A 25,936-nucleotide genomic window follows, 5' to 3' on the forward strand; every position below is an offset into this window, starting at 1 on the left:
TTTTCGGTTTGCATTTGGCAGAACCAAGCCTCGTACCGCTCGTGCGTAATAAATTCCATTTTTATTATTCCCTTTGGATGTTGGAGGTACAAAAATTCTGTCTTTATTTAATTCTCTTCCGGATTGTGTCTCACATTCCAACACATAGAGGACGACCATACCTACGTACATGAAAGAAAAGGAACCGAAATCCGAAAAAAACCCCGTCTTTGGCGCTAATGTAATAACGGTGCCGGTATCGGATCCCGTTATCATAAATTTTTGAATAATGGCTCCGGTTGAAAATGACTGGCCTATAAATGCCATCGGTTTCGGTAGCGGTTCTTTTCGATTCTGGTTCCGACTATGTCGGACATTGGATGCATGCGCATTCGCCATAACGTTAATTATACACAAGGTTAATAGAGAAAATCTCTATTAACCTTGAATTATACACACACACTCCATAAGATCGCATTACATTGCAACTATCGCGTGTCCGGAGACACCATATTGTGATGATTACTCTCTATGTTAGACACATATTCTTGAAGGTCTAAATAATTATTCATTAACCTAATTTATTTTGCGACACGTATCGAAAAAATCAAAATAGGATCAACAATTTACAATATGCTAATCATTACTATAAAATAGTATCGTATCCACAAGTGTTAGTTACTTATAATGATTTACAACTACAATGGACACCTTATATCATCAAACAAACATATTAGTACAACAAACTCAAGAATGTTTCCAATTGTTAGAAACAAGACCTACAAATTATCAAGAAATCGAATCAAATATTCAAGAGAAAATTAGTTTGATTAATAGGTAAACGATTAAAATGTATTATAATGCTACTGTAAATACGGTTTTGTTTGTGGGTAATATTTATGGCCTAATCTCAGCAGTGCTGGTATATAATTGGAAATTTTTTAGGAACTGCGAGAAGTTGGATACATTTCTGTTTAAATTACCACTAACCCAAAGACAAAATGCGAAGATGAATTGTGATCAATTAAAATATGACTCCAGACATTTGCAAGCAGCCTTAATGTCGCTGCAACAAAAGAGAATTAGAAAACAGGCAGCAGCTACGGAAAGGGAACAACTACTAGGCCAAAGATTTACTGCTAATCCGGAACTAACTGCTATCAATATTGACCATGCTTTCCAACAACAAAATTCTTTAAATAATGCCCATCGTGGTGTCGACGAAATGTTGCAGACAGGTACGGGTACACTGGAATCGTTACGCTTGCAAAGGAATACTTTAAAGGGTGCACATCGCCGAATTGTTGACATGGCAAATACGCTCGGTTTAAGTAATCATACTATGCGTCTTATTGAGAAGCGTGTGGGTGAAGATAAATTCATATTGTTTGGAGGAATGATTATAACACTCCTTATTATTATAATTGTTATTATTTACTTTACATAGTTACTAATAAATGTCTCTATTTTGACAATATCACGGATAATTTTTCATTAATTAAAAATTAAAATGTTGAAACATTCAATAGTTTCTTAAACTGAGAGGGGCAAAAGGTTAGGGTGTGGGAGAGAAGTACAAAACTTCAATATATATACTTGTTTTAAAAACAATTTATAATACAGTTGGACATTGTTGAAGAAATATAGCAATCTCCTGGGGGCTGCATCTTATAGCATTCTCAAGTGTATGTGATTTCCGAGGTGTTTTCATTCTACCAAGGAACCTGTGCTGTGCCTTGACCTTTTTTATATGCCTCACAGTGAGTTGAGTATATGCAGAGGACTGTCTTCTTCCTCCTAGCAACCTCTGCAAAGTGAATCTACTTTGAAGCTTAAATTTTGGAGGTGTTCATTTGATAATGACCAATTAGAGAATAAGAAGGAAAAGTGTATTGATTTAACTTTGCTGAATTTCTTTTTGTTCAGTTCATGCAGTTCATTTAAATTGTTTTGTACCTTACTTTCTGCTACATATAACAAAAAATTGCTTAGTTGCAATTGTAATTTTTCGCTTTATTGTAAATTATAGCCTTCAGCTACATGTAACTTTAGGGGTAGGTTAGGTAACTGTTCAATTTTGTTGTTTGTTTCACTTTAAATGTTATTGCTATTTTGATTTGTTTGAGATTGGCATGTTGTTAATGCCCACTCGATGTTTTAAGTTCATTTAGATTGTTTGTGTATAAATGCCGGAATGTTTACTTAGCAATCATATTCTTTAATTTAAGTTTTTATACTAGTATTACCTTCTATTCTTCTATTACCTATGTAATGAACACTAGTTTATTGATACCAAAGCGGGTAGTTGTCATTTGCCATTAAATAGGCTCCCTTTGACTAACCACTGACAGCTATAATTTAGGAACCGCATTAAAAAAAAATGTTTGAAAATATATATTCAGTGTTCCTGACAACATTTCGACCCCCCAACGGCGAAGATGTTCTCCTTCTCTCTCTGACTAGGCCGCTTTGCTATTGCTCCTTTATTTGTTAACTTCCGGGTATACTTACTTCGGGTGGTAAATGGCCATTTTCATCGTCGCCGTAAAGGTGGTTGTAAACGCGCATTTTTGTAACTTTATTGCGTCAATCATTCCGAATAATTCTCAATTTCCCGCGGATTTTATATACACGGTGTTTTTTTTAAGGTGGGCCATACGACAATGTAAAGGCGTTGAGTTATTTAAAATGGGTCATAGGGAAATTTACATTGCATCAATTGTTTGTCATAGCTTCCTCGCGAATTATCTGCCACAGTACTGCAGAAATTGTTTCTAAATCAACAAATGTATTCAAATCAGATATAAACGTATAGGATTACAATCAGTGCTCGAATTGTTTTCCATCGGCAACCAAACAATGCCCGATACTCGGCACTGAATAGCTCGCATTACTACGAAGCCGTACACGGGCCACATATACACTTGGTGTTCTTCTTCTACAAAAAAGTGAAAATTTCGCCAAAAAAGTGAACATTTCTACAAAAAAGTGGAAATTTCTACAAAAAAGTGGAAATTCCCATAAAAAAGTGGAAATTTCGACAAAAATATTTGATGGCCTTTAAAATGATGGGTCACTCGATGGGGCGGCGGGGGAAGGTCAAATTTCTGCTTTGTTGTCGCCGCTTTCACTTTTTTTCGAAATTTTCACTTTTTTGTCGAAATTTCCACTTTTTTGTTGAAATTTCTACTTTTTTGTGGGAATTTCCACTTTTTTGTAGAAATTTTCACTTTTTTGTGAAAATTTCCACTTTTTTGTCGAAGTTTCCACTTTTTTTGTCGAAATTTCCACTTATTTTTGGAATAAGAACACCAAGTGTGTGTATGGCCCGTGTACGGCTTCGTACATTACCACTCAGATACTGTGCCCACTCTTGTACAAATTGTACTACATGAACACCTTTTCGAGCGGCGGAATACATGTTCCTGCTTCTTTGATGCAGTTTGAAGGATCAGATTGAGAACTGTCAGTGAAATAACTAAGCGCAAGGCCCAAATTTGAGAACAATTGGCGTAATGTAAATTTCCCTAAAGTCACTAAATATAGAAAGTACCGCAATCCATTGGGCTCGTGAGAGAGAGAACGCATGATTTTTGCCCAAAAATGGCGGAAGTTACCAGATTCTAGTAACTTTAATGTTAGGGATTGTTCCACCTGTTTAGAGATATCTGTAAATATTTTTATAAAACATGACAGTACTATGAAGTTAGGTTATAAAAAATTACAGCTATTCAGATTTTACTTGTCAATTTTTTTTTAAGTTGGCAGCAAATTTGCCCAAAAATGGCGGATGATTGCGGTACTTTCTATATCTAGTGACTTTAAATTTCCCTATTCGCAAGCGCACACAAAGGCCGGATGTCCACCGCATCGGAACGACCAAGATCGGTGCGATTTGAATTCCCCGATAAAGATCGCGCGCGTGCGCTCCTATTGAAGTCTGTCCACCGGCTCGTTTTTTGTCGGGACCGATCGAAATCGCAACCGACTATTTTCGCCCGACCCGACGTTCTTGAACGATCATTTGTCGGCAGTCGTATGTCATAATAATCAAAAGTGCTGGTAATCTTTTTTCTACCGTCACAGTACATCTTCTGTAATTGGTGTCCCTTTTGGCAATTAATGGCCGAGCAATGTCAGCCAAAGGAAAAAACTACTCTTGGACATACGATACGTACATTTAAATTTGTGTTCATGATTCGCAAGTTCATGGGCACAAATGAAACCACCTCTGTTTCTTTTATTAGTTATGTACCGAAGAAGCCAATAACTGTGGCGGCGAATTATCTTTCGCCTGTGGTGCAAAAGCATGACAACTGCTTCACTTGACATTTTATTTAATGTCAACTGTCAACCCGATAAAAATCGTTCGAAAGGCGATCTTCCTATGGACATGAATTGCCAATTTTAGTCGGCCCGATCAATCTGGATACGACTACAGTTGGACCGATCTTCGTCGCCCCGATTCGGTGGACATCCGGCCTAAGAGTCTCCGCTTAGCGGTCAACTTTAGAACTATCTGTTTGAGGATAAAAATGGACGTTCACGTATGTAATAAACGTGAATACACAAAAATAACAAAAAGTAATCATTATTGCGCAGTTCCTCAGTGTAGAAATGATTATGTAGTGTCTCAATGCACGGATTCCCCAAAAATGCTCTGAGTAGGAAAAAATGGAAAATTCTTTTACGAATAGACAAACCCATAACAAATACAATGAAAGTTTGTAGTGCTCACTTTACAAAAGAGGATTATATTTTACCAGGTAAGCGCAGTAATTTGATGATGTGCTTCTTTAATGAAATGTGTTGTGAGACTGAAAGTACTTTGAATGTGTTGTATAAGAACGTTTCTGTTCAAGTAAATACGTATTTAGATCAGCGTTAATGTTATTTTATGTGGATGGTCTGTTAATTTCGAGGTCTGCAAGCACAGTGCTACAATCGCATCATTTTGTTTTTGTTTCCCACATAATATTATGTGTTTAGCTTCTAACACTGCCTCGCCTTTCTTCAAAGGTCGAATGCCAACACCCACATACGTTAATAAATCACTAATACTGATAATGTGCATATTTCGAAAACGAAAGGTTTGTAAAATACAACGATCTCTTATGTGATCCATACACAAATGAATCAGCTGTCCTCAAACAAGCGGCCATACTTAAAAAGCACAGCGCCCTCTCTTGATGTGTGCTATTGCGAATGGCCTATTTTGAACAACTCGACGCCTTTACATTGTCGTATGGCCCATCTTTAAAAAAAACCACCCTGTATGTTGTAGGGGTTCACATAAATTTGACAACAATGCATATACGCACGCATGAAAGCCGAAAGGTAAATTTTAAGCAAACGTATAGCAGAAATTGCAAATGGTGGACGTATTGGAGTGCAAATTCATTTAATGCTGATCTTTACTTGCGATTGTGTGCGGAAATGTTAAATTACTACAAAGTAGTGATCTTCATGCCATTCACTCACTGAAAAAATTCAGTGTTCGATATTTGCTGCATAATTCTGTTTCTAGCCGAACCATCAGTCTTATTAATAAGTAACCGGTGCAACTTATCACTCAAAAATGAGCGCGGAGGAAGAAGTGATGCGAATTCAAAAAAAGCTTAACAAAATGACCGGTAGCGATGGAAGTGTAAGTCCACATTTCATCTTTTTACCCCTCAAATCAACAAATGCGTCACCTACTTCCTCCAATTATCATTTCGGAAAACTTTCAATACAAAATTTTTAGTCGATCATTTTTAGGGTCAAGAACAAGCGCTCGATTTGCTAAAAGAATTACAAACATTAGATATTAACTTGGACGTATTAACCAAAACACGTATCGGAATGACTGTAAACGCATTACGAAAGTCGAGTACGGACGACGAGGTAATTAGTTTGGCAAAGACTTTAATTAAAAATTGGAAGAAGTTCCTGTCGGGCTCGAATAACTCCAACAATTCCAAGGAGACGAGCACTAGTTCAAAGTCGCTCAAGAGAGACAAAGAAGAAAAGTCGAGAGATGACAAGGAACGTGAGAAAGACAGGAAATTACCCAGCCAATTTCCGCCTCCCAATTCCGGAACTACGGACGCTATTCGACTTAAATGCAGAGAAATGCTCGTTGCCGCTTTATCGATGGATGCGCCTGAGGAGTTTGAAGGTTTGTTCCCTTCCCACAGTCTTTGTGATAAAATGAGCGGGTTTTCCATTCCACTAAAACAATTGCTCTGTTTTGTTGATTTGCAAATTTTATGCCAATCATATTGCATAACGCTTAATTAAGTGAGGAATGACTCTGGTACTTTTCCATAAGTGAACATTGCCGTTTGTACTTCAAAGACAAAGGGAAATTGAATTTTCATATGATGAGAAAGAGAAACTTGGCTTGGGCCTACTGTGCCACAGTGACTAATGACTAATGAGTGGTTTAACCGCCGAGTATAAACATTCGTTGGTTAAAATTTATACATTGTCCAAGTTTATTAATTGTGTCACGCAACTGAAATGACGAACTAACATGGTAGAACTGGCCCTAAAAGCATTTTATGTAGATCATCCAAAAACACTAGAACCAAAGACCTTTTTTTGAAAAAGCAAAAAATTTATTTTTGAAACTTTAAAAAAAGTTGAATGTTATTATGACGTGTGAAATTTTGAAAATGTATGTCCTAAGATCTCATATTTTGAAGATTATCTTATTACATTCAACAAGCTAATAGGCTGCATTTACAATGTACTGTCACCTCGTGCATGCAATTCCCTTGGGTTCAAGTATTATTTTTCAACTATTATTTTTGATTTTGATATTTGCAGGGTTACACTAATTTAAATCTACAGAATTTGAATCATTGTTTTAATGGCATTAAAGCATGTGTCTTAGTATTAACTAAATTACACACTATCGAATACAATACAAAAAATTTCAGTCAGTATTTGTACAAAAATTCTAATTTGGCCACACTAGGTAAGTATAATGGGTTTTACCAAGATTTATTACATAGTTATTTATGAGGTTCTTTATTGTTAAAATGATAAATACTAACATGCCTAATAAAAGAAAGGAATTGAAAATACAAGTCAATATATTTTGTAGGTGTTAGTGATGGCGCTTAAATTACACCCAATTATGAATTTTTTCAAAAATCTTCGTTTAAAAAATCCAAAAAACTGTGTTTGCAATAACGGAAAAAAAACAAATGGTGCAGAAGTAAAATGTGGCACTGTCGCCATCTTAGTTAGAACTGTCAATTTTATGTCAAAAAATAGAATTTTTGTATCATCTCTCCCTATCCTGATACCATTTCCAATTTAGATGGGGTGAAGGGGGATATTTACTTCTCATTGGATTGTTGCATTAAATTAATAATTAAATATTTGTGGAGTGAGTAAATATTCAAAATGAAATTCCTGGGAGCTATGAAAAGTATGTTTTGCCATCATGAATCCACAAAAAGAGGAGGCATAGTACGAAAAATTGGTTCTTCAAAATATTTAGGGAGAAACGAGTTTAATTTTGTTCCACAGATTTGAAGTGATGTGAATTATAAAACGAAACTGTGGGAGATTTTAAACAACCAATATTAATTAAATAAATGTCTTCAATATCGCATTATTTTGGTTCAAATGGCAAAGGTTGTGAATTTTATATTCATGGTGTGAATGTATGAAGTAAATATTAATTCTTTGATGTGCCTTTCCAGTTCCATACATTTTTGGAAGCAGGTGAAGATTCTAAACAACATTTTTGGAATAGTATGACAATTTTACCCTATATTTTACTTCAAAGCATCGTGCCTGTTATCCCTGAATCTGAAAAAAAGATTTATCACACAAAATAAATCTAGTTTTCAAAATCAAAAAGAGCAGCTTTTAATTTCTTAATTTCACAGGATCTACATCAAGTGAACATGCGCAGGATTTATGAAAATTTTTAATTCTGTAACTGTTCAAATGGCAATATTGTGGCTCCCAACAAAACACTCAATTTTGTATTTTGGTCCCTCAAAAGTTTCCATTACCCAATCTGCGGAATCTGAAAATATAAGCTGATGATGGTTTAAACTTTAACTTACGAAGTTTTTAAAAGATTTAAATACCAACTTGTGTGTTCTGCTTCTGAAAACTGAGGTTATGTGTCATTCGCGACATTAGGATCTCGGAATTCTTTGTAGTTGTGGATCTCAAGAATAGATTGAGAAATATGAATATTGAAAAGATCGCAATACTTTTTGAAACAAAATTTTATTGACTTTTTAGTGCAGATTTTGTGTTTTGTTAACGAAAAGTGTTATTTTTTTTACCAGTATAGTAAATTATAAGAGATATAAAAACAATATTCAGAAAAATGCTTTGTGTAGTAAAAATGAAATGAGTGTACTATATCTACCTTTTTTTTTAGTTTTATATTTATTTCATGAGGTTGGTTGGGATCTTTTGGCAGAGCAATGGGTACTTTTGTGCTTGTAACTCTTTATCCTTTATAGTTGGCAGGATGTTCTTTTGAGCTTAGAGCACATTTAGGAGGTTGGTCAGGGGGTAGTGGCAGTCTTGGTTTCTATAGCCTAATTTCCCACAACGAATGCAGCGAGGTCGTTTGTAGCAATAAGCAATTGCAACCAAAATTGTATGAATAAAAATGTTGGAGATAAAAAAAGATGGCGTTAAATAAACAAAACAATTATTGTTCACACATTTTTTGAATTAGATAAATATCTAAACAGATGCATGGAACTATATGTTCTACCATCCTGACACAACCTTTTGAATATGTGTATTAAATCTTTCATTTTATGTTGAAAAAGAATAGTTGTATTTATCTAGAAAAAAGCCATTATAGTTTTGAATACCACTTTTTCCCCGCCATTTGGGAGATCCAAAATCCAGTAAAACTACGAAGGTGCGATTTCACAGGCGTGAAATATTTTTTTGAGGTGCTTGGGTGATAGTCTCCTTTTGGGTCTGAAAGTGTAGTTATGTATCACAAACCAGTTCACTTCTTTAGACAGAACCTTCATTTTCTTTTGGTACGTAGGGTCAAAAACTAAATGAAATTCCCTGACAACTGGGGGAGAGGGGGGGTAGGTTTTTGTCACCCTCAGATATGTATCAGTTCAAGGCCGCTTTGGGTTTCCATTTTGGGTCCAAAAAAGGGATTATCTATCACCCATCGCATACATCTTTAGACTGAACTACGTGTGTGTTTCAGTGTTGTTAGAATTCATTTTGAGAGCAATAATTGGAAGTGAATATCAACATCAACGTATTTGCTAAGATTTTGTTGGAACTTTTTTTTTCATTTTGAGTGTTGGTGTTTTTGTTGGTACTGCTACATCAATGAATCTGATCTGTAGCAATTTTTTCTATTTACCAACTTAAAAAAATTTTAGATGTTGAACCTACTTATTTAATCCAATAGTGGGTGATAGTGTGTACGATTTAGCGGATAGAATCAGAGTATCTATGAATCTTCATCACATTTTGACAAAGTAACAGAGCAATATTTGTTGAACATCTGTAGAGTTCCATTGTATATGGATGTCAATTTTTCTTTACAGTATAGTTGCTTGTAATAGCAGAAGTTGATCAAAGTGAAATTTACATATAAAGTGTGCCCGATATTGGTTCTTGAGGATACCCTTTGTACAATATAAAAATTATCCAATTGTTGTCAAGTCATTCCAGTACAATCAAACGTAGTTTCACAATAAATAAAGAAAAATAAGTATATCTCATAGTTTACTGTATCGATCTCTTGTAATGCATCATTTTAATCCATTATTATTTTGTAGTAATCTCTAAATTTCACACGGCAGGTTGCGCTAGTCCCGAGGATCTTGCCGAAGAGCTGGAGGAGGCCATATTTCAAGAGTTCAAAAACACAGACATGCGTTACAAGAACAGAGTTCGTTCTCGCATCGCTAATCTGAAAGACGCGAAAAATCCGACGTTGCGCACCAATTTCCGCATAGGCGCGATAACGGCGTCGCGCCTAGCCGTCATGACTGCCGAGGAAATGGCGAACGACGAAGTCAAACAGTTACGCGAAAAGTTCGCCAAAGAGGCGATTAACGACGCGCAATTGGCGACCGTGCAAGGGACTAAAACAGATTTACTTAAATGCGGAAAATGCAAAAAGCGTAATTGTACGTACAATCAAATCCAAACGAGATCTGCGGATGAACCTATGACTACATTTGTACTGTGTAATGAATGCGGTAACAGATGGAAGTTTTGTTAAATGTAGGTATAGTAAGGAACTGTCGAAAGGTGAAACATCAGGTTTTGCGATTGGTACAATTTTAGAATTTTACCGTTTAACATTTATTTTATTTAATGAGTCACTGTAAAAAGAAATTAGCTGGCACTGTATACAATTAAACATTTGTTATTAGTTTGTGTTTTATTTCATAAATTTTTTGTACAAATATTTGCTATTTCATTTGTAATGAGTGTTTGCTAAATAAATTCAGTTTAATTGACAGGTTGATTTTATTCTACCTAAATAACAAACACATCTTGTGGTAGGGGAGCTAGCTCGAAATCCATTGAACGAGAGTGACCAAAATTTTAACCGACGGAGTTCCACTTTGGCCTATCCGACTATGCTAAAATCGATCGTCTAGCGCCTCAGGTCATATGACTTATAAGGCGCTGCGGTACCAATTTTAAATGGTTGTTTTTTGAGAAAATAAGTTATACACCAAATGAAAACGATGATAGCTCTTAAAAAAATCGCAAGCATTTGATAACTTTGTAGAAAACAATTCTTAGTTGGTTTTTGACGAACTTTCTACCGATATAACTAGGTTACGGTTGGATGAATGAAGCTGATTTTTTTACAGACCAATGATAGGTATCGCCAAGGACTAGGACAGTTTCTTTTTTAAATTTTTTCTCTAATAAGATTATCTTATAATTACAGAAAAAATTTAAAAAAGAAACACTGTCCTAGTCATTGGCAGTAGGTACCTACCATTAGTTGGATCGGAAACATAAAATTATGCATACAGCAAGTTTATACATTTTCCTCCACGTAAGTGCTATTTTCCTCAACCTTTCACAAGTCAAAAAATTGCTATTTAAACATAAGTTTTATGCTAAAACAATGAAAAAAAAAACTCGAGCTAAGCCATTCTGACGCACCATGGAAAACGTTTAAAATCTAATTGATCATTGTGTCAATAGGTTGTTGAAGCTGATCACTAATAAATGACAAAATTTAAATAGAATTAACATTGATATAATACCTTGAAGAACAATTACAACAATAACTAGATAGATTCCAGAAAAATTGACCCAATTTTGTTAGGTATCTTCGTCTCTGGCGTTTGATGCGCGTCTGCATTCCCCAAGTGAATATATTCCGGACAGGACAGATCAAAGTGCAACGAACAGATATCAATGACAATTAAAACTCGAACTTGTAATTAAATGTGGATGCGAAATTATGAACTGAAGCTGAAACCCTATAAAGAAATTCCTTCAAAAACACTATAGTAAATTTAACGTAGGTACTGCCGTTAATAAGAAGATTACGGAAAAGGTCAATACAATACGGCAACTGTTTAGATTGTTTCTATAACCACAGTTCAAACTGTATATGAAAACGAATGGAAAAAGTCCTAGAACGTATATACCGGGTGGCTCACCAGGTTAAATGGGGACAAAGTTGCCCCTTTTTGTAACTAAAAAATGCGCATTTGAAATTTTTGAAAAATAGTGCACCTAATTCAATTAAATCCTCCACAACAAGAGATAAGCGATTAGTCTTCATCCAAATTACCAACTTCGAGAAAATTCACAACATCTGATTAATCGCCGTATCGTAATACTCAGACCTTGCAATTAAACCGAAATTGAATTTCTTGACGATCAATACCGCTCCACTTGAACGGCGCCATAAAAGTGAAGGCAATGAATGTGGAATATAGATAATCCAACAAGATGCACCAATGACCAATGTGGTCCTAGTAGACAGGGATGTTGGAGGAATGAAACACGCTGGCTGTTCTTTTCAATACTGTAGAAAACATTCTTGTTAGAAATTCAAACGATCCTGTTTCATAGAACGCTCTGTACATAAATTTTGTGTAGCATAATCTAACTTAACTGACGATGAACCTAGATGGTGCTGTTTTGAAAATGGTTTGGCGGGCTAGGTATGATTTTCTGGAAACGCTAGCCTTTTTAACTTTTACTCAATTTGTTGTTTCAGTGTTGACAAGAAATTAAAAGCCATTACTTTTAAATATAGAATTGATTATATTTTAAATTATAAAACAAATATATCTCTCATTATGCTTGCAAATATAACCAAAGCAGAATTTAGTTACAAATAAAACAACTTTCCGATTATTTAAACAATAAAATATTTGCTAACATTTTTCTTACAACTATAACATATGATCACTAATTTATGGAGTACAAGATTCATCACAATAATAATCCTCTTCCTCTGCACTGTAATTATCGCTAGATAGGTCTTCATCATCACCGAGATCCACTTTCACCATATTTCTCATCATATCATTTTCTGTAATGCTTTCGTCATGACTTTCACAATCAGATTCATCAGGGTAATCATTACGCCAGTGGTTTTCTGCATTTGAATCTTCGGAGTAATCAGAATCAGGGTAATTATAGCCATTGTCACGATAAGATCCATATACCAAACCTTCGCTCAAGGGGTACACACTGTAAGTTTCATTGAAAAAAACTCATTTCATAGTATTAGAATAGTTTACCTAATCAATTCATTTAGGTCAGGTTCGCCGAAATCGTCTGAATTTGTATAGTACAAATCATAAACGAAGTTATTTGAATGTTCGGCGTTTTTTAATTCTTCAGATTCTACATCAACTATTGTGCAATTTACATTACTCTCGGTATCGTTCGTATTGGGAAATCGATGACTGTTGACGACCTTGTAGCGACTGTTCTTTGAAGTTACTTCCTTTTCCATTCTTAATTTGTCAATAATATCAACCATATTATGTTTTTTGTATTGCTCCTCAACTTCCGATTTATTGAGCTTTTTAATGTGCTTAATGACATCGTCCTAAAACAACTTGCAATGAATGTAATTCGTTTACAATACAAATTTAACCACTTACTGTACTATTTACAGTTCCAGCGAAATTAAGTACAGTCGCGATATCTTCATCTTGTGCTGCATTTTCATCCAATTTTCTCTTTTTGCAATTTATTACAACAGCATCTAAAGGATCATCTGTGCAATTTCGTTTTATGCGGATGATGGCAGTCATTATTAATTGTTCAGGTTACACACCTATCCCCTTTTTTGATAGCACAGTAGTAAAAGATTAGATGCTTCTGTGCGCCAAAAATACAAACACAACAACAAAATATAATGTAAAAATTGTGTGGTTATGTATAGTATATGTAACGAAACGTTGTATCTACAACGACTCAAACCCATTTTTCATACTTTACATTACAGCTACTCGTATCTGCTTCATACACGACGCATACATTAAGGACGTGACGTGTTCTTTGATTATATCACATTTAAATCTGCGATTATATGCATGGCAGGAAATGTGGACGCTCAGGTGGCCTCTTACCGTACATTCGCATTAGTATTGTACATAAATAGTATTATCGGTATTCGGTATTATTGAAATTGCATGTTTACCGTCGAAAGTAGGTAAGATTGGTTGCATATCTTAAGGGGTATTTCATATTTAATTGAACGTATGAGATTTGCATATTCAGAGTTAAAATTTACGCACTCTGTATTGCATTAGTTTCCCTACAAGCATTATACGATTGTGATTTCCTAAGTATAGTAAGTAAATGATTTCTAATAACTCAAAAGGAATAACTTATGGCGTTCTAGAAAATTCGTTACAATATCATCATTCCTTGTGATGGCTCCGATGACTAATATACGCATGAGCGACAATGCAGTTTTGTGATTTAGTAACGGATAAATTCAATAAAAATGAAATGGAGACGTGTTCGGAAATACGCTCGGACCCATCCAAATTGTTTTTAGATGGCGTATAGTTTGACACAAAATGTAGGTATACAGGGTGTCCCAAAAAAGAGTGGCAGAAGAAATATTTGTTCTTTAAATAGTAGCATTTCCCGTATATTATTGTATTTTCGAATTCTCCAGAAAATTCTAGATATGCGGGGGGGGGGGGGTTGGGGATATAAGATGCAAAAAATAATGTCCCTTTACATGTCCCGGATATGTTTGTTTACTTATTTGCAAGAAAATGAACCTAGACGAAAACTTTGGTGAGGAGCCCTGTATAATTTCCTCGCCACTGCTTTCTGTACCAAGAAACAAATGTGCAATTATCTTATATCTACCAGCATATGTTTCATGTCTTCTAATATTACTACCTATTGGACTGGTGATACATAAATGATTAAATTTAGGTATTTTACTCACAAGGGCACAGCGTGTATTCGCCCAATAGAATTATTGATGTGCACCGTTTATTTCGTGGCACTGAAAAGTAGTTACAGTTATCGCATCTTTAATCTGAACGAACTATGCATATATTCGCGTACACCAAAGTAAGTTTACTTATTTATTATACCCTTATATGCAAATGCATTTCCTATCTGAACAAAAATGCACGAACGTTTTCATGATAATGGCCGATATCAAATAATAATTTGCACCAATGTGATAAACTTCGAATGGAAAGTACACCACGTATAGTAACTACCTACCTTACGTACGCTATATATTGCTATAAATAAAGAGTGAAATATACTAATACAATTATTACCTACCTATCCGGCTATCACAATTAAGTGTCCCGACCCGCCCGACTTATAAAGCTGTTCAGATTTTAGTCAGAACACTGATTTATAAATTAATCAGCTCCCGAAAACTAACAAAAAAATTCTCGAACACGTGAAACATTATATCAAAGTGAAAGCCGGGCCCATTGGAAACATTATTCAATTATGTGACAAGGCTTTGGTTTTGATTGGTTCAATAAAAATAATAACAATTAGAATTCATACCTACCTACTTAATCTTCAAATCATTAGATATTCACTTACTCATCTGTAATTCGCGACGACCGACACCATTTGTCATTTGCTAATTCGAACCAAAGTTTTCGAGTGTTTTCGCCAGTTTCGACGTCCACGTGGCAGCGAAGTTTGCGCAGTGGGCGTGCCGTCTTGCTGTGACAACTCAGAGAATATAAGAGCAATTAAGTGTTCGAGAGTATGTATGCAAAGGAAAGGCCATTCATGGAGACTGAAAAATTCCCAGCACTTTAAAGAAAAACGGAGTCAGTGAGCGGATGAATCGCACATTGGTTGAGAAGGTGAGATCTATGTTAGAAGACAAGGGGTTTTGGAAGGTGGCTATCGAAACGGCGGCCTCTACCCGGTCAATCGTAGCTCTTCGAGTGCTCTCTTAGATCAAACGATCTAAAAGTGCCCTGGATTACAATGTGCCTCTAGGGAAGACAGGGAAACCTAAGCAAGCTATGTGTTTACAGTGGCTCTAGTACCTATAGAGTCTAGCGTAGGTTAGGCACTGCGTACAGTCGCTTAACGAAATAAAGAATGCTCCCTTCCCACTATTTACACTTATATTTATAGGTATCTTATAACGATGTACGGTACTACATAAAATGGACGTAACGATCTGGTGAATTGTGTAGATAAGTCTCTGTACAGCCATAAGTAAGCGTCAAAAGCATGGAATGATCGCAGAGTTACGACTTGGGCTTGTATTTGACATAGAAGATATAGTAATTCTTGTGATTTACGTGGACGGCGTGGTTATCGCACGATGCATTCTATCAGCAGTTGAAGTTGTAAACGATGAGTGACGGCAGCGAGATGTAGAGGTATCGTTATTTCCGTCGTGAGGCCGACCACCTACGCGAGGTATCAAAATTAAAATTCAGCACTCTAAAAAACATATAACCGTTGAAACCAAAACTTCTGCTATTTTCTTACGCAAAAACCACCCATTTCACTGAACTACTATAGATACCAATATTGTTAGGCAAATGTTACCGTCCTCCAATCTTTGTCCATTTTCGGAGAATGGATGCAGAAAATGTTATTCACGAATTTTGAAAAATGGCAAGTGAAGTATTAAGCATTGAATTTGTATAAGCACAAAGTGAATGCAGCTTATTGTCGATGCCATGTAAGAGAGAGGGTAAGAAATCGTCTCAATCTCACACTTCCACTACTGGAGTCTTATAAGTTATAAGAGTTCATTCAAAGGTATTACAGACATTAAATGTACTTTTTTTGTATATTTCAGTTCGCTTTACATTTTGAAATAAATGTGGGCAATCGTGATTTTGGTAAGAACACTTAATAAGATCCCACTAGCGGAAGTGTGAGAGTCTCAATCTACTTATTCCGTGTCTTTCTTACGTTGGATAACCACAAAATCAATTCGCAACATACATATTTTGAGTTGTATCCATCTAGGGCGACTTTATTTGCACCTGACATAATGACAATATTTGTCATCACTGTAATTAAAAACAACTAATTTAGAAATAAATAATTTATTGTCTCCAAGTTTAATCACTTTATATGTTTTATGAGGTGTTTAAAACACCAAACAGCTATAACATTTATTCACTTGAACATTAATTGTTGACAATCCAAGTGAGAAAAAGAAGTTCTTATCGTAAAATGATATGAATACAAGCTTTAAATGCTACATTCGAGTTTTAAACCAATATAAATTGCAACTTATTGTAATAGTAAAATGCTTTGGCATATACGAATTATACATCTAATAGAACTAAAGTATTACAAAATTAACCATATTGTATATATACCTATACCTATCTATACATGACATCGGTAATGATGTAAAAAACTTTACAAACGAAAACCATAATAATGTAACTATTGCAGTTTGAAACGAATATTCACATAGTGTTTGTCTCATCCGGTTGAAACATGTTGGTTGTGGAATTATGTCATATTTTGCGTATACGTGAACTGGCCGTAGTACAACATATTGGTCAGTGTTTGTTTATCAGACCTTTTGGCTTCCATTAAACGTGCACTCAAAGAACTGAAGTTTCGTTCGATCTCGTCGACGAATTGTTATTATTGTTATTGTTGGAGTTCGGAACGTTAATCTCTCCCGCGTGACTTGAACAGTAAAACTTCTTATGCGCCACGTACGTTGAGTAGTAATTGAAAGAAATATCGCAAGACTTGCAGTACTTCCCCGTTTGTTTTGATCCTTCTTGTTCAACGTCGTGTTTTGGTTTTATATCCACATCCAAGACTTCTTCTTTGATTGCGTCGTCTATAGGAGCGATTATAACTTCGGGCTCAATCGCCTCCTTCTTCACGACCACTTCGTCGTCTTCTTCGAGTGTCGGCATTGATTTTGAATTTTTGTCGGTTGAACCGTTTGAGAGGTGCTCTTCTTCGTGCGTGTTGTGAATTAATTTAATATGGCGCAACACATTTGCTTTATATACACTGCTGTAATTACATTCCGCGCAATGGTGAAGAGGTTCCGTGCAGCCTTCGGAACTAGGCGATATCGCCCGGTCCTCTGCAACGCTTGGAGGTATTGCGATAGACGGCGTGACGCTGGTTTCTATGACGTTAGCGCTGTCATCTTCGAGAATGTAGGTGATATACTTTTCTTCCTGCAACAAAATTGCCATTGAATTTACGATACACAATAAGATAAGCATTAATATTAATATTAAATATTGAAGGTCTCCGCGGAATACGCGAATTAAGTTGAAACAGGCAAAGAAATAGAAGAAGCGGTAATCGGTAAGTAGAGGAAGATGAAGAAACTGCAAATGGTAGGGAAGTCAAGGAAACAAAACGAGAAAGCGGAAGATGTTGACGTGATCGAAGTAGCTAAAAAAAACCGGAAGCATGGAAAAGTATTAAAGTAAGGAAACCGAAAAAGTTGAAACAGCCGAACACGCCGAGGTTCCAACAAAAGTATGAAGAATCCAAAAAAAATATGAAGTAAATTGAACGGGTCGAAGCAGTGAAGGAAAAAAATTGAATATACTTCTTCTTTCAGATATCAAAAAATTTAAAATCGTAAGAAACCCAGAAAAATTTCGAAAACCTAAAAAAACAAAAGAACAATCTTATACGACAAGTAGTCCCAGATATAGGTACGACATGAATTTGAATTTTATTGCCACACTTTTGGAAATTTGAGTTTCGAGTTAGAAGCCGATTACGTCATGTGATATATTACTCTTCACCTGATTGGGAATTTAGGGCCGGCCCAAAGCGGGGGCGAGGTTAGGCGATCGCCTTACGGCGCAAAGGAGCAATACGCGCCTCGGAAAGCATTGCCGAAAATGTGCATTTGCATTTTATAAACAATCTAAGTGCAGTAGAAAACAATTGCGTGAGTTGAGAATATAGTGAGGAGGTTGTTTTTGTTTTATTAACTCAGTAGTGGTATTCACTATCTTATTAAAAGTGTGATAATTATCTTCAGGATTGTTGTGTAAATTACGGAAGGTCAAATAAAGTAAAAAATACGAGAAAATGTTCTCACAGAAAAAGAAAACCATCAGGTTGGGAAAATCAAAAACGGGGGACAGAGAGAAACGAGAAAAAGAAAAAAATTCATTAAGCCGCTTGTCAACAAGAGGCGAAGAGTGCACTTTCAAATTTGTTTTTGCGATTTTAATAGTCCTCATGGGCCTTTCATGCCTTAACGACCTGAAATAATTTTTAATTTCTGATCGAATGACACCAATACCAAGTCTGTAAGTGGTGTAGTTCCGCAGCTGTTGTGACTCAGACAGACAGACACATCAAGAGCGCAAAAGTACACTTTTTATTTCTTGAAAGTGAAAGTGCACTAAAAAGAAATAAAAAAAATGAATTTGCAAAAATATCTCACTCCATCATCTGCAACACTGGTTGCAGTTCAAGACAATGAAGATGACACTCCAAACTTCAATAAGAAGAAGCTGATTCCTACATGCACTATGTAGTACTGAATTTATTATTTTACCTGATCGCAGATTTTGGCGACAGCACCCTTCTGAATTCAGACGGCTGTGGCTCGAGTTCAAAGGTAATATTTTTAACTTCTTCTCTTTCAATAATAGCCGAGTTGTAATTAATATTTTTGCTTGAATAGTAATACACTTAATCATTATAACTTCGTTATTTGTTGTAGAAGCCTATTTCGACAATTGTTTAACTTTTTCACTAAGAGTTGCTTCTTTTGGAAAATTAGGGTGAATTTAAATTCAATTCTCAACTTTTTTAAGCCTTTAACTTTATCAAGACCTGAACAAGGATCTCTTAGTCTACCTCGTTCTTAGAGAGTATTTTATCTTTTTTTACATTTGCTATAAGACTAAGTGGCGCCTATCCGGTATACTCGTGTATTTTTGCTTTGTTTTGACTAGCCGTAGAAGAGGACCCATTAACTACCCTGATCCATCTGTACTTTGCCTGAGCGTACCGTGCTTAACTAAAGGTAATTTTGTTGCGTATGTTTAAAGTGCTCGTAACATAATCTGTTTGATGTCAGAATCCGAAAATTTGAAAAGGTCGAAAGAACTGTAGAAGACAAAGGAACCGAAACACTGTAGTGTTAGAAACAACCGCAAGACCATAAGAAAACAAAAAAATAAGGAGGGCGCGAAAGAAAAGGAAACCTACGAAATCGAAGCCTAGAAATCTTCACAGATCTAGGAAGATCTTGAAGGAACCCAAGAACCCAGAACGTTAACGATGTCGAGGAAAGCGAAAAAAAATACCTATGGTGAAAAAGTCAGTAATAAAAAAATAGAGGCGCTTAAGCTTCTGAAGGACAGAACAAATCGAAGAGGCTGTGTACGCCGAAAAACATTGGGAACATGCAAAAAATTTGCTGTAGCTAGCACAGGCCTTTTGTCTTTTATGTCTAAGAATATGTGTATCAAATTTGGTTTAAATCGGTTCAGCCGTTTAGCAGGAAATGAGAGTACAGATCCAACAGACGGATCGAAATCATCTAGATTTTGTTTGATTCAGATTCCTAGTGCTTCAAAACAGGTACAAATTGTGCACAACCCTCGGCACAACCCTTGTGCAGGTAAAGCGCATTTTTTTAATCACCCCTACGAAATTTCTTCCAGAAATAAGAAAGTTGGCACTGCACATCCAGCATCCTACACAAAACGAAATTTGGAAAATGGCGCTACATTTGCTTTTATTCCAAGTGGCTATGTATCAAATTTCATTTATATCCCTCCATAAATAAGAAAGTTGGCACTGCGTATGTGCAAAACGAAATTTTGAAACTCGCGTTAACGGCTAAATTTGGTTTTATTGCAAGTGGCTATGTATTAAATTTTATTTAAATGCCTCGCGAAACGTTCCAATCGCCCTTTGTAGGTACTTTCCTTTGACAATTCACTCTTAAGATATAAGGAATTATAACCGATCACGACAAGGAATCGAGGAGGAAGACTATGGTTAGTATAAATTAATTCCTTTCGTTGAGACCTTTCATTAGAGTACCATGAAGGAGAAAACTAGTTCCACTCCCCCCATTCTCCTTCCTCCCCGTACTTTGATAAGAAGACAGACTACTGCAAAAAATTCCAAGACTCTAGGACCATTCCCCTAGAAGTACTTCAAAACGATAGAAGTGGGTCCGGACGGACGGACGGGCAAAACGCAAACAATAGCACATTTTTTTTACTTCTTAAAAAATGCGCTAAAAAGTGGGGGTCTTTTTTTACCCCAATGCAATCAACAATCAAGGCGAAGAAGTAGACGTGGAAAATCGGGGAAGACGAGGGAATCGAGAAAGTTGCTAAAGATACGTTGAACAAATCGTAAAAGTTAATCAAGCGGAAACCAAGATACTGAAGAAGTTGAATAACGAAAAAAATCAATACTGTCGGAATACACTGCGAGGTAGAAGCTATTAAGCACACCGAAGAATCCGGAGACAGAGGACGTTCAAGAAAGTTTGACTGCAGACTCTTTAGATTCCTAGGAAGGCAAAGAATCCGAAAAAGTTGACGAAGTAACGCCTAAAAATGAGAGCGAGAAAGGTATAAAAGTCATCAACATTTAAAAAAACCACGAAATGAAAACAACTAGCCTGTTTATGTTTGATTCAAATACTTTCTTTTATCGCACGAGGTGAATGTTTGACTGATTACTTCGTAAAAAATACTGAGCCAATTCAAATTCAATAAACAAACTACAAAGTTGGTATTTAACTGTTGACCGAACCACATTATTTTAAGATTACTTTAAAGGACGTATGCCAACACAAGTTAACGAAATGATAAACCAAGAAAATAAAAATATATGCTCACCTGTAAATCTGGAGAACGTTTATCAAAATGCATTCGAATGTGCGTGCGCATGCCCCGAAGTGTATTCCCTTTATAACGACAAATTGTACACCTATACGCTTTCACACCGGTATGTGTGTCCATGTGTCTTTGAGCTGCACTAGCAGTTGCACTAACCACATCACAACAGGGACATTTCCATCCCGCAAATGTTCCCGATGCGTTGCAGTGATGGCCGGGTTCCGCGATACCGCGACACTTTCCGCACCGTCGCACCTCAACGTCGCCGCGCTTAAGACAGTAGTACGACTGGTGCGCGTTTAAGTTATCTAACGAGGTAAACTTGATCCCGCACGCCAAACAGATTAGCTGCTGATATTGCCCCGCGGGACTAGTAGCGCCCGCGCTTCCAGGACTAACCGGCGGACTAACGGAACTCTTTGATATCTCTTCGTCCTGCAGTCGGGCGGAACAGTAATGTTTTTTGTGCACGACGTAGTTCTCGTGCTTGCAGAAGACAATATTGCACTCTTTACATTTGGAAACGCCCTGCTTCACCAGAACCTGGGGGGTAGTTGCCGGAATGGTTGGTAATTCGCCCGCGGCCAGTCGTATTTGCAGCTCGGGCGGGAACAAAGACATCGAACCCGCGCGCAGTAACAGCGGGTGTAAGTTCGTCGGTATTCCAAAGGGGGTGTTTTTCGCGTTGTCTGGACTCCTAGCTTGATCGGGCATGGCTTTGGTCACGGGTTTGGACAGTCGAGGGCTGTTGCTTCTGGACGAATCATAGTCGTGTTTTCGCTTCGGGGATGGTACCTGTATGGGCGATGCTGCACGGACGGACGGCGGAGTTACAGGGGGCGATCCGTGGAGAGCGGGCGCGCAGACTATCAGTTCGGGCGTTGGAGATCTTTGTTTGATGTTTTCCTTTTCGTAGTCCGCGGGTTCTTTTAATTCGGGCGTTTTTCGCATGCTTAAGTCTAAGGGACCCGTCGAGTCCTTCACGGTTGTGGGTTCTTTCGCCTTATTCGCCGACTTTAACACTTCCGGTAATGGCGGTGGCGCGCTCGGCGTTACTGCCTGGGACATCGGCTGTAGGGTTCCGTTAGGGAGTAGAAAGCAAGGTGCGTCGGGAGCCGGAAGACCGGTGACGTTTGGTAACAGTCCTGGAAGGAAGCTCGCTCCGCGGAATACAGAATATGGCACGATAAGTATTGGATTTGTCGGTAATGCGAGAAACGGCTGTTGCGTCGAGGATGCCGACGGTGAAGGGGGCGTTTTGCATGGTACCGTGTCTACTGGTGACGTTGAGGTGGAACCAGACGTACAGCTGGATGTTGTTTTTGAACTGATCGCGGGTGCATTCACCGACACGGACGATTTTGACATATGCCTAGAGCTGCAGTAGTGCAACTTGTGAGCTCTGAACGTTTTTTGCGAACTGAAACGTATGTCACAATCGGCGCAGTACCTGTCTTGGGTTTCGTGCGTTGTCCCTTCACCATTTGCCAATGTGGTCGTCGCAGTTATTGTGCATGGGGATACTGTATGCATTCGCATATGCCGGTTTAAACTCACTTTCTTGTCGGCACTATACGAACAGTGAGTACACGTATACTGCTTTCCAGTGCGTATTGCTTTAGAAGAAGTTTCCGAAACATCTTGATCGGAGTGGTTTCCGCTTACGTCCGCGAGCGAATTCGCCTTTCCGTCTTCAGCATCACTTGCGTTTTTGTTCGCCCTGTGGGAACAGTAGTAGGTCTGGTGGGCTTCCAAGGTACTCAATGAGGAGAATCGTATACTGCATGGCGCGCACATGTAAATCGGGGCACTATTTTGACGTGCAACCTCCGCGGCGGCTTCTGGACGACTAGGAGCTTCGGGCAAGTGCAAAGACGGGGGTAAAAAAAACCTGCTGTTTGCCAAAACGTTTTGCAACGCGGAAGGTAAAGTCGAGAAGTATTCCGCCGTATGCGCCGGAGACGTTGCATCAGGTTCCGTTTTTATAGTAGTTATAACAGTTGCAGGTTGAAGGGCTGGATCAGTCGCCAGATTCGTTTTTAGTCTTAAACGTGGCGTTACCCCTTCGTCTACTGATTTGCTTTTATCTATTTTATCGTCGCCAACTGGTGGACTAGAGCTGGACAACTTGTTTTCTGTCACCGGTTCTTTGTCGGAAATAACGTGTTCGTCAGTAACCATCGCATTTGCACCATTACTACCCCAAGCTTCGTCTTCGCCTGCAAAGAAAGAAATATATTAGATCCACGAATTCACCACGATTATCTCGGCACAAGAACAAAAGTTATTGCGTTACTAACCGAAGACATTGGTGAAGAACGGGTTACTACAAATACGAGTGTGATAAGAGCAAGTAGAACACGAGTCGAGCATGTTGCGGGTCTCACTTTAATGAAGCAGTTCTTCAACAACCTACGCGACACAGACTCCGTTGTTCGTTTTTCCCGCTATAATTCACATCAAAGCGACGATGCGCGTTGATCACAGTCACCCTCACCAAAGTCCCTAATAAATAACTATCATATGCCACCTGTCCGGTGTACTTATAGGCGGTGTGATTCAATTCCACGTCAGTTGATAACATAATCACTTGACGACAATTAATTTATCAAAAAAAAATCTTAGGTGAGTGGTTCACCGAAATTTAATCTCAATTTCCCGGATCATTTCTGCTACTTAGTTTGCAATTTTGAAAGCAATAAATATCCACTCGAAATTAAAATGTATGGAAGAAAGCGCTCTCAAAAAATAATATATTGTTCCATTCCAACTCCATACACAAATTAAGGTCAGATTTTAGCTCGTAAATGTGGAATTTGCCTGCCACCAGAACATAAGTGTGTCAGTCCCAGTTACTTGTAATGTAGGTTAATACATCCTCTAAAGGTCACATTCATTTATTTTATAGAATGCCCACTTAAGATTGTAAAAAGCAACCCAAACAGTGCCGCGATATTTACAAAAGGCCTACTTAAAGTGTATCAAAGAAATGAAGAGTTTGCTCCAAGGACGTCTAAATATAAGTAAATTGAAGTCCGGCATAAAATTTCGGTTAATTTCATGTGTGAGGAAAATCCAATGAGTTTAACCATTGAATAAAAACACTATAAGAAGCCTAACCCCGTGGAAATAAAGCGCGACAGAGTTTGAACTGAGAATATAATGGGAACACTGTCAATAGAGTCGATTCTTGAACTGAGAAGAATGAGAATTTGCTTTCCTCCTATTTACCGCAAAGAGAGTTGTCACAACCAATGCGGGTGCAAGGGGATTTGTGAGATTTGTCGCGCTTTCTTCCATAAGCGTTAGGCTTCTTATAGTGTTTTTATTCAATGGTTTAACTTACAAAGAAAAATATCTAATCTGGCTTATCCTCCATGAGGGAAAGTACGCCAAACGTATTTTCCATGCCCACGAATAAACTTTTAATATTAATTCATTGAATTGGACTGCGGGTGGAACAGAGGGCGGAACCATTTCCACTGGTGTGAACGCATTGTAAATTGTGTGAGAACTTGAAATTATGAAGGAGAAACCTTTTTTTATAAAACTTATTCCTTTATGACACATCAATGTGATAAGATTGGTCGAGTTACAATCTCGGTATAAAGTATAAACAATAAACACAGATTGAAACAAAGTATCAATACAAAATAAGCTCCGAACACTAAAAATTAGATTCAATTGTGCCTATACGCTGCATGACTGCATGACATTTACACGATGTATTTTTACCACCCGCACGTTAGTAAGGGAGGTATTGTATTGGGGTAAAAAATGACCCCCCACTTTTTTGACGGAAATACACGTTTTAGGAATTCGAATGAAACCAAATTCCGAAGATGTGAATCCGTCTGTCGGTCTGTACTCTCATTTTCAGCAAAGCGACTGAACCGATTGGAATCAAATTTGGTACACATATTCTTAGACATAAAGAAAAGAGCTTAGTCTTTGGACAGAACGCGCACGCGCAGTTGTGCGGGTGGTATCTGTTCTAGACACAGCAAATTTTTTAATAATATTTTCATTTTCATATAGGACTTTTTATTATTATTAACAAGGTCAGTAGGGTCAGTTTTGAGAGGAGTGTGGTAAAGTGACAGACGACAGACAAAGTAGCCAGGAAAAGTCACTGTCATGAAAACGTAGAATCCAGTGGTGTAGTCAAAAAATTTTAAACCAGCTTTTCTAAGACTTGACCCAAAGTTGGTATTTTTTAAATGCAACACCTGTACATCTAATGCCAATTATTTGCATTGTTTTGCCCGATTACGTTGATGTATCACATCATTATCACATTATCTTATATACCTAATTATATATATGGTATTTCACATTTTTCAAATTTTTTAAATGACCGTCAGCCGTTTTTATTGATTGGTATCTTTTGCCTTGGTTATCATGGATACAATAAGCAAAACAAAATCTCATGAATCTCATGAATAAAAGCAGTAAAATTTAAGAAAATATAGGTTGTGTTACATCAATTGACGTTAAAATATACAAGGTGTTGCATTTAAAAATAACAACTTTGGGTCAAATCTCGGAAAAACTACCGTACTATATTGTGACGTGTGCCAACACCGCTCCGCAAACAAGTATTTGATTCCCTTCACTGTCTCGGTCATCCCGGAACCCGTGCTTCT

The 25,936-nt window shown here is 37.2% G+C and overlaps 4 protein-coding genes across 8 annotated transcripts in view; 2 read left to right on the forward strand and 2 right to left on the reverse strand.

The window, feature by feature from the left end:
• The first annotated feature begins 537 nt into the window (after window positions 1-537).
• On the forward strand, window positions 538-1,456 carry LOC116179857 (probable Golgi SNAP receptor complex member 2). Its single transcript, XM_031499722.1, has 2 exons — window positions 538-816; window positions 925-1,456. The coding sequence occupies exons 1-2, from the start codon at window positions 683-685 to the stop codon at window positions 1,424-1,426; spliced, it is 636 nt and encodes a 211-aa protein (XP_031355582.1). The 5' UTR covers window positions 538-682; the 3' UTR covers window positions 1,427-1,456.
• A 3,820-nt stretch (window positions 1,457-5,276) lies between these two features.
• LOC116182034 (transcription elongation factor S-II-like) lies at window positions 5,277-10,368 on the forward strand. The gene is made up of 3 exons (XM_031502513.1): window positions 5,277-5,626; window positions 5,740-6,139; window positions 9,792-10,368. Exons 1-3 carry the CDS (start codon window positions 5,558-5,560, stop codon window positions 10,214-10,216), a joined length of 894 nt encoding a protein of 297 aa, XP_031358373.1. The 5' UTR covers window positions 5,277-5,557; the 3' UTR covers window positions 10,217-10,368.
• Window positions 10,369-12,235: 1,867 nt separating this feature from the next.
• On the reverse strand, window positions 12,236-13,380 carry LOC116181295 (probable RNA polymerase II nuclear localization protein SLC7A6OS). The gene is made up of 3 exons (XM_031501613.1): window positions 13,092-13,380; window positions 12,723-13,036; window positions 12,236-12,672 (listed from the first exon to the last, which is right to left on the reverse strand). Exons 1-3 carry the CDS (start codon window positions 13,242-13,244, stop codon window positions 12,393-12,395), a joined length of 747 nt encoding a protein of 248 aa, XP_031357473.1. The 5' UTR covers window positions 13,245-13,380; the 3' UTR covers window positions 12,236-12,392.
• A 3,121-nt stretch (window positions 13,381-16,501) lies between these two features.
• LOC116159346 (zinc finger protein ush) overlaps window positions 16,502-25,936 on the reverse strand; it is a 170,214-nt gene continuing 160,779 nt past the window's right edge. For 4 of the 5 annotated variants that reach the window (XM_031472305.1, XM_031472302.1, XM_031472306.1 and 1 more), the window contains exons 2-3: window positions 21,291-23,509; window positions 16,502-17,624 (exon numbers count right to left, since the gene is read on the reverse strand). In XM_031472305.1, the coding sequence (XP_031328165.1) occupies window positions 17,025-17,624; window positions 21,291-23,471 (2,781 nt within the window). In that variant the 5' untranslated portion in view covers window positions 23,472-23,509 and the 3' untranslated portion in view covers window positions 16,502-17,024. Of the gene's footprint in view, window positions 17,625-21,290; window positions 23,510-23,590; window positions 23,745-25,936 lie in introns of those variants that run through there. The other variant, XM_031472303.1, reaches the window with a different exon arrangement.

Source organism: Photinus pyralis, unplaced genomic scaffold (assembly GCF_008802855.1).
Source record: "Photinus pyralis isolate 1611_PpyrPB1 unplaced genomic scaffold, Ppyr1.3 Ppyr1.4_LG1, whole genome shotgun sequence".
Lineage (NCBI taxonomy): Eukaryota > Metazoa > Arthropoda > Insecta > Coleoptera > Lampyridae > Photinus > Photinus pyralis.

What these genes read in the sequence shown, in the direction of transcription:
- LOC116181295 (XM_031501613.1), bottom strand. Translation starts at nt 13,244, where the DNA reads ATGACTGCCATCATCCGCATAAAACGAAATTGCACAGATGATCCTTTA. An exon ending in CTGGAACTGTAAATAGTACA is followed by an intron (nt 13,037 to 13,091) that starts GTAAGTGGTTAA and finishes AAGTTGTTTTAG; the next exon opens with GACGATGTCATTAAGCACAT. An exon ending in GACCTAAATGAATTGATTAG is followed by an intron (nt 12,673 to 12,722) that starts GTAAACTATTCT and finishes TGAAACTTACAG; the next exon opens with TGTGTACCCCTTGAGCGAAG.
- LOC116182034 (XM_031502513.1), top strand. Translation starts at nt 5,558, where the DNA reads ATGAGCGCGGAGGAAGAAGTGATGCGAATTCAAAAAAAGCTTAACAAA. An exon ending in TGACCGGTAGCGATGGAAGT is followed by an intron (nt 5,627 to 5,739) that starts GTAAGTCCACAT and finishes GATCATTTTTAG; the next exon opens with GGTCAAGAACAAGCGCTCGA. An exon ending in TGCGCCTGAGGAGTTTGAAG is followed by an intron (nt 6,140 to 9,791) that starts GTTTGTTCCCTT and finishes TTCACACGGCAG; the next exon opens with GTTGCGCTAGTCCCGAGGAT.
- LOC116179857 (XM_031499722.1), top strand. Translation starts at nt 683, where the DNA reads ATGGACACCTTATATCATCAAACAAACATATTAGTACAACAAACTCAA. An exon ending in AAAATTAGTTTGATTAATAG is followed by an intron (nt 817 to 924) that starts GTAAACGATTAA and finishes GAAATTTTTTAG; the next exon opens with GAACTGCGAGAAGTTGGATA.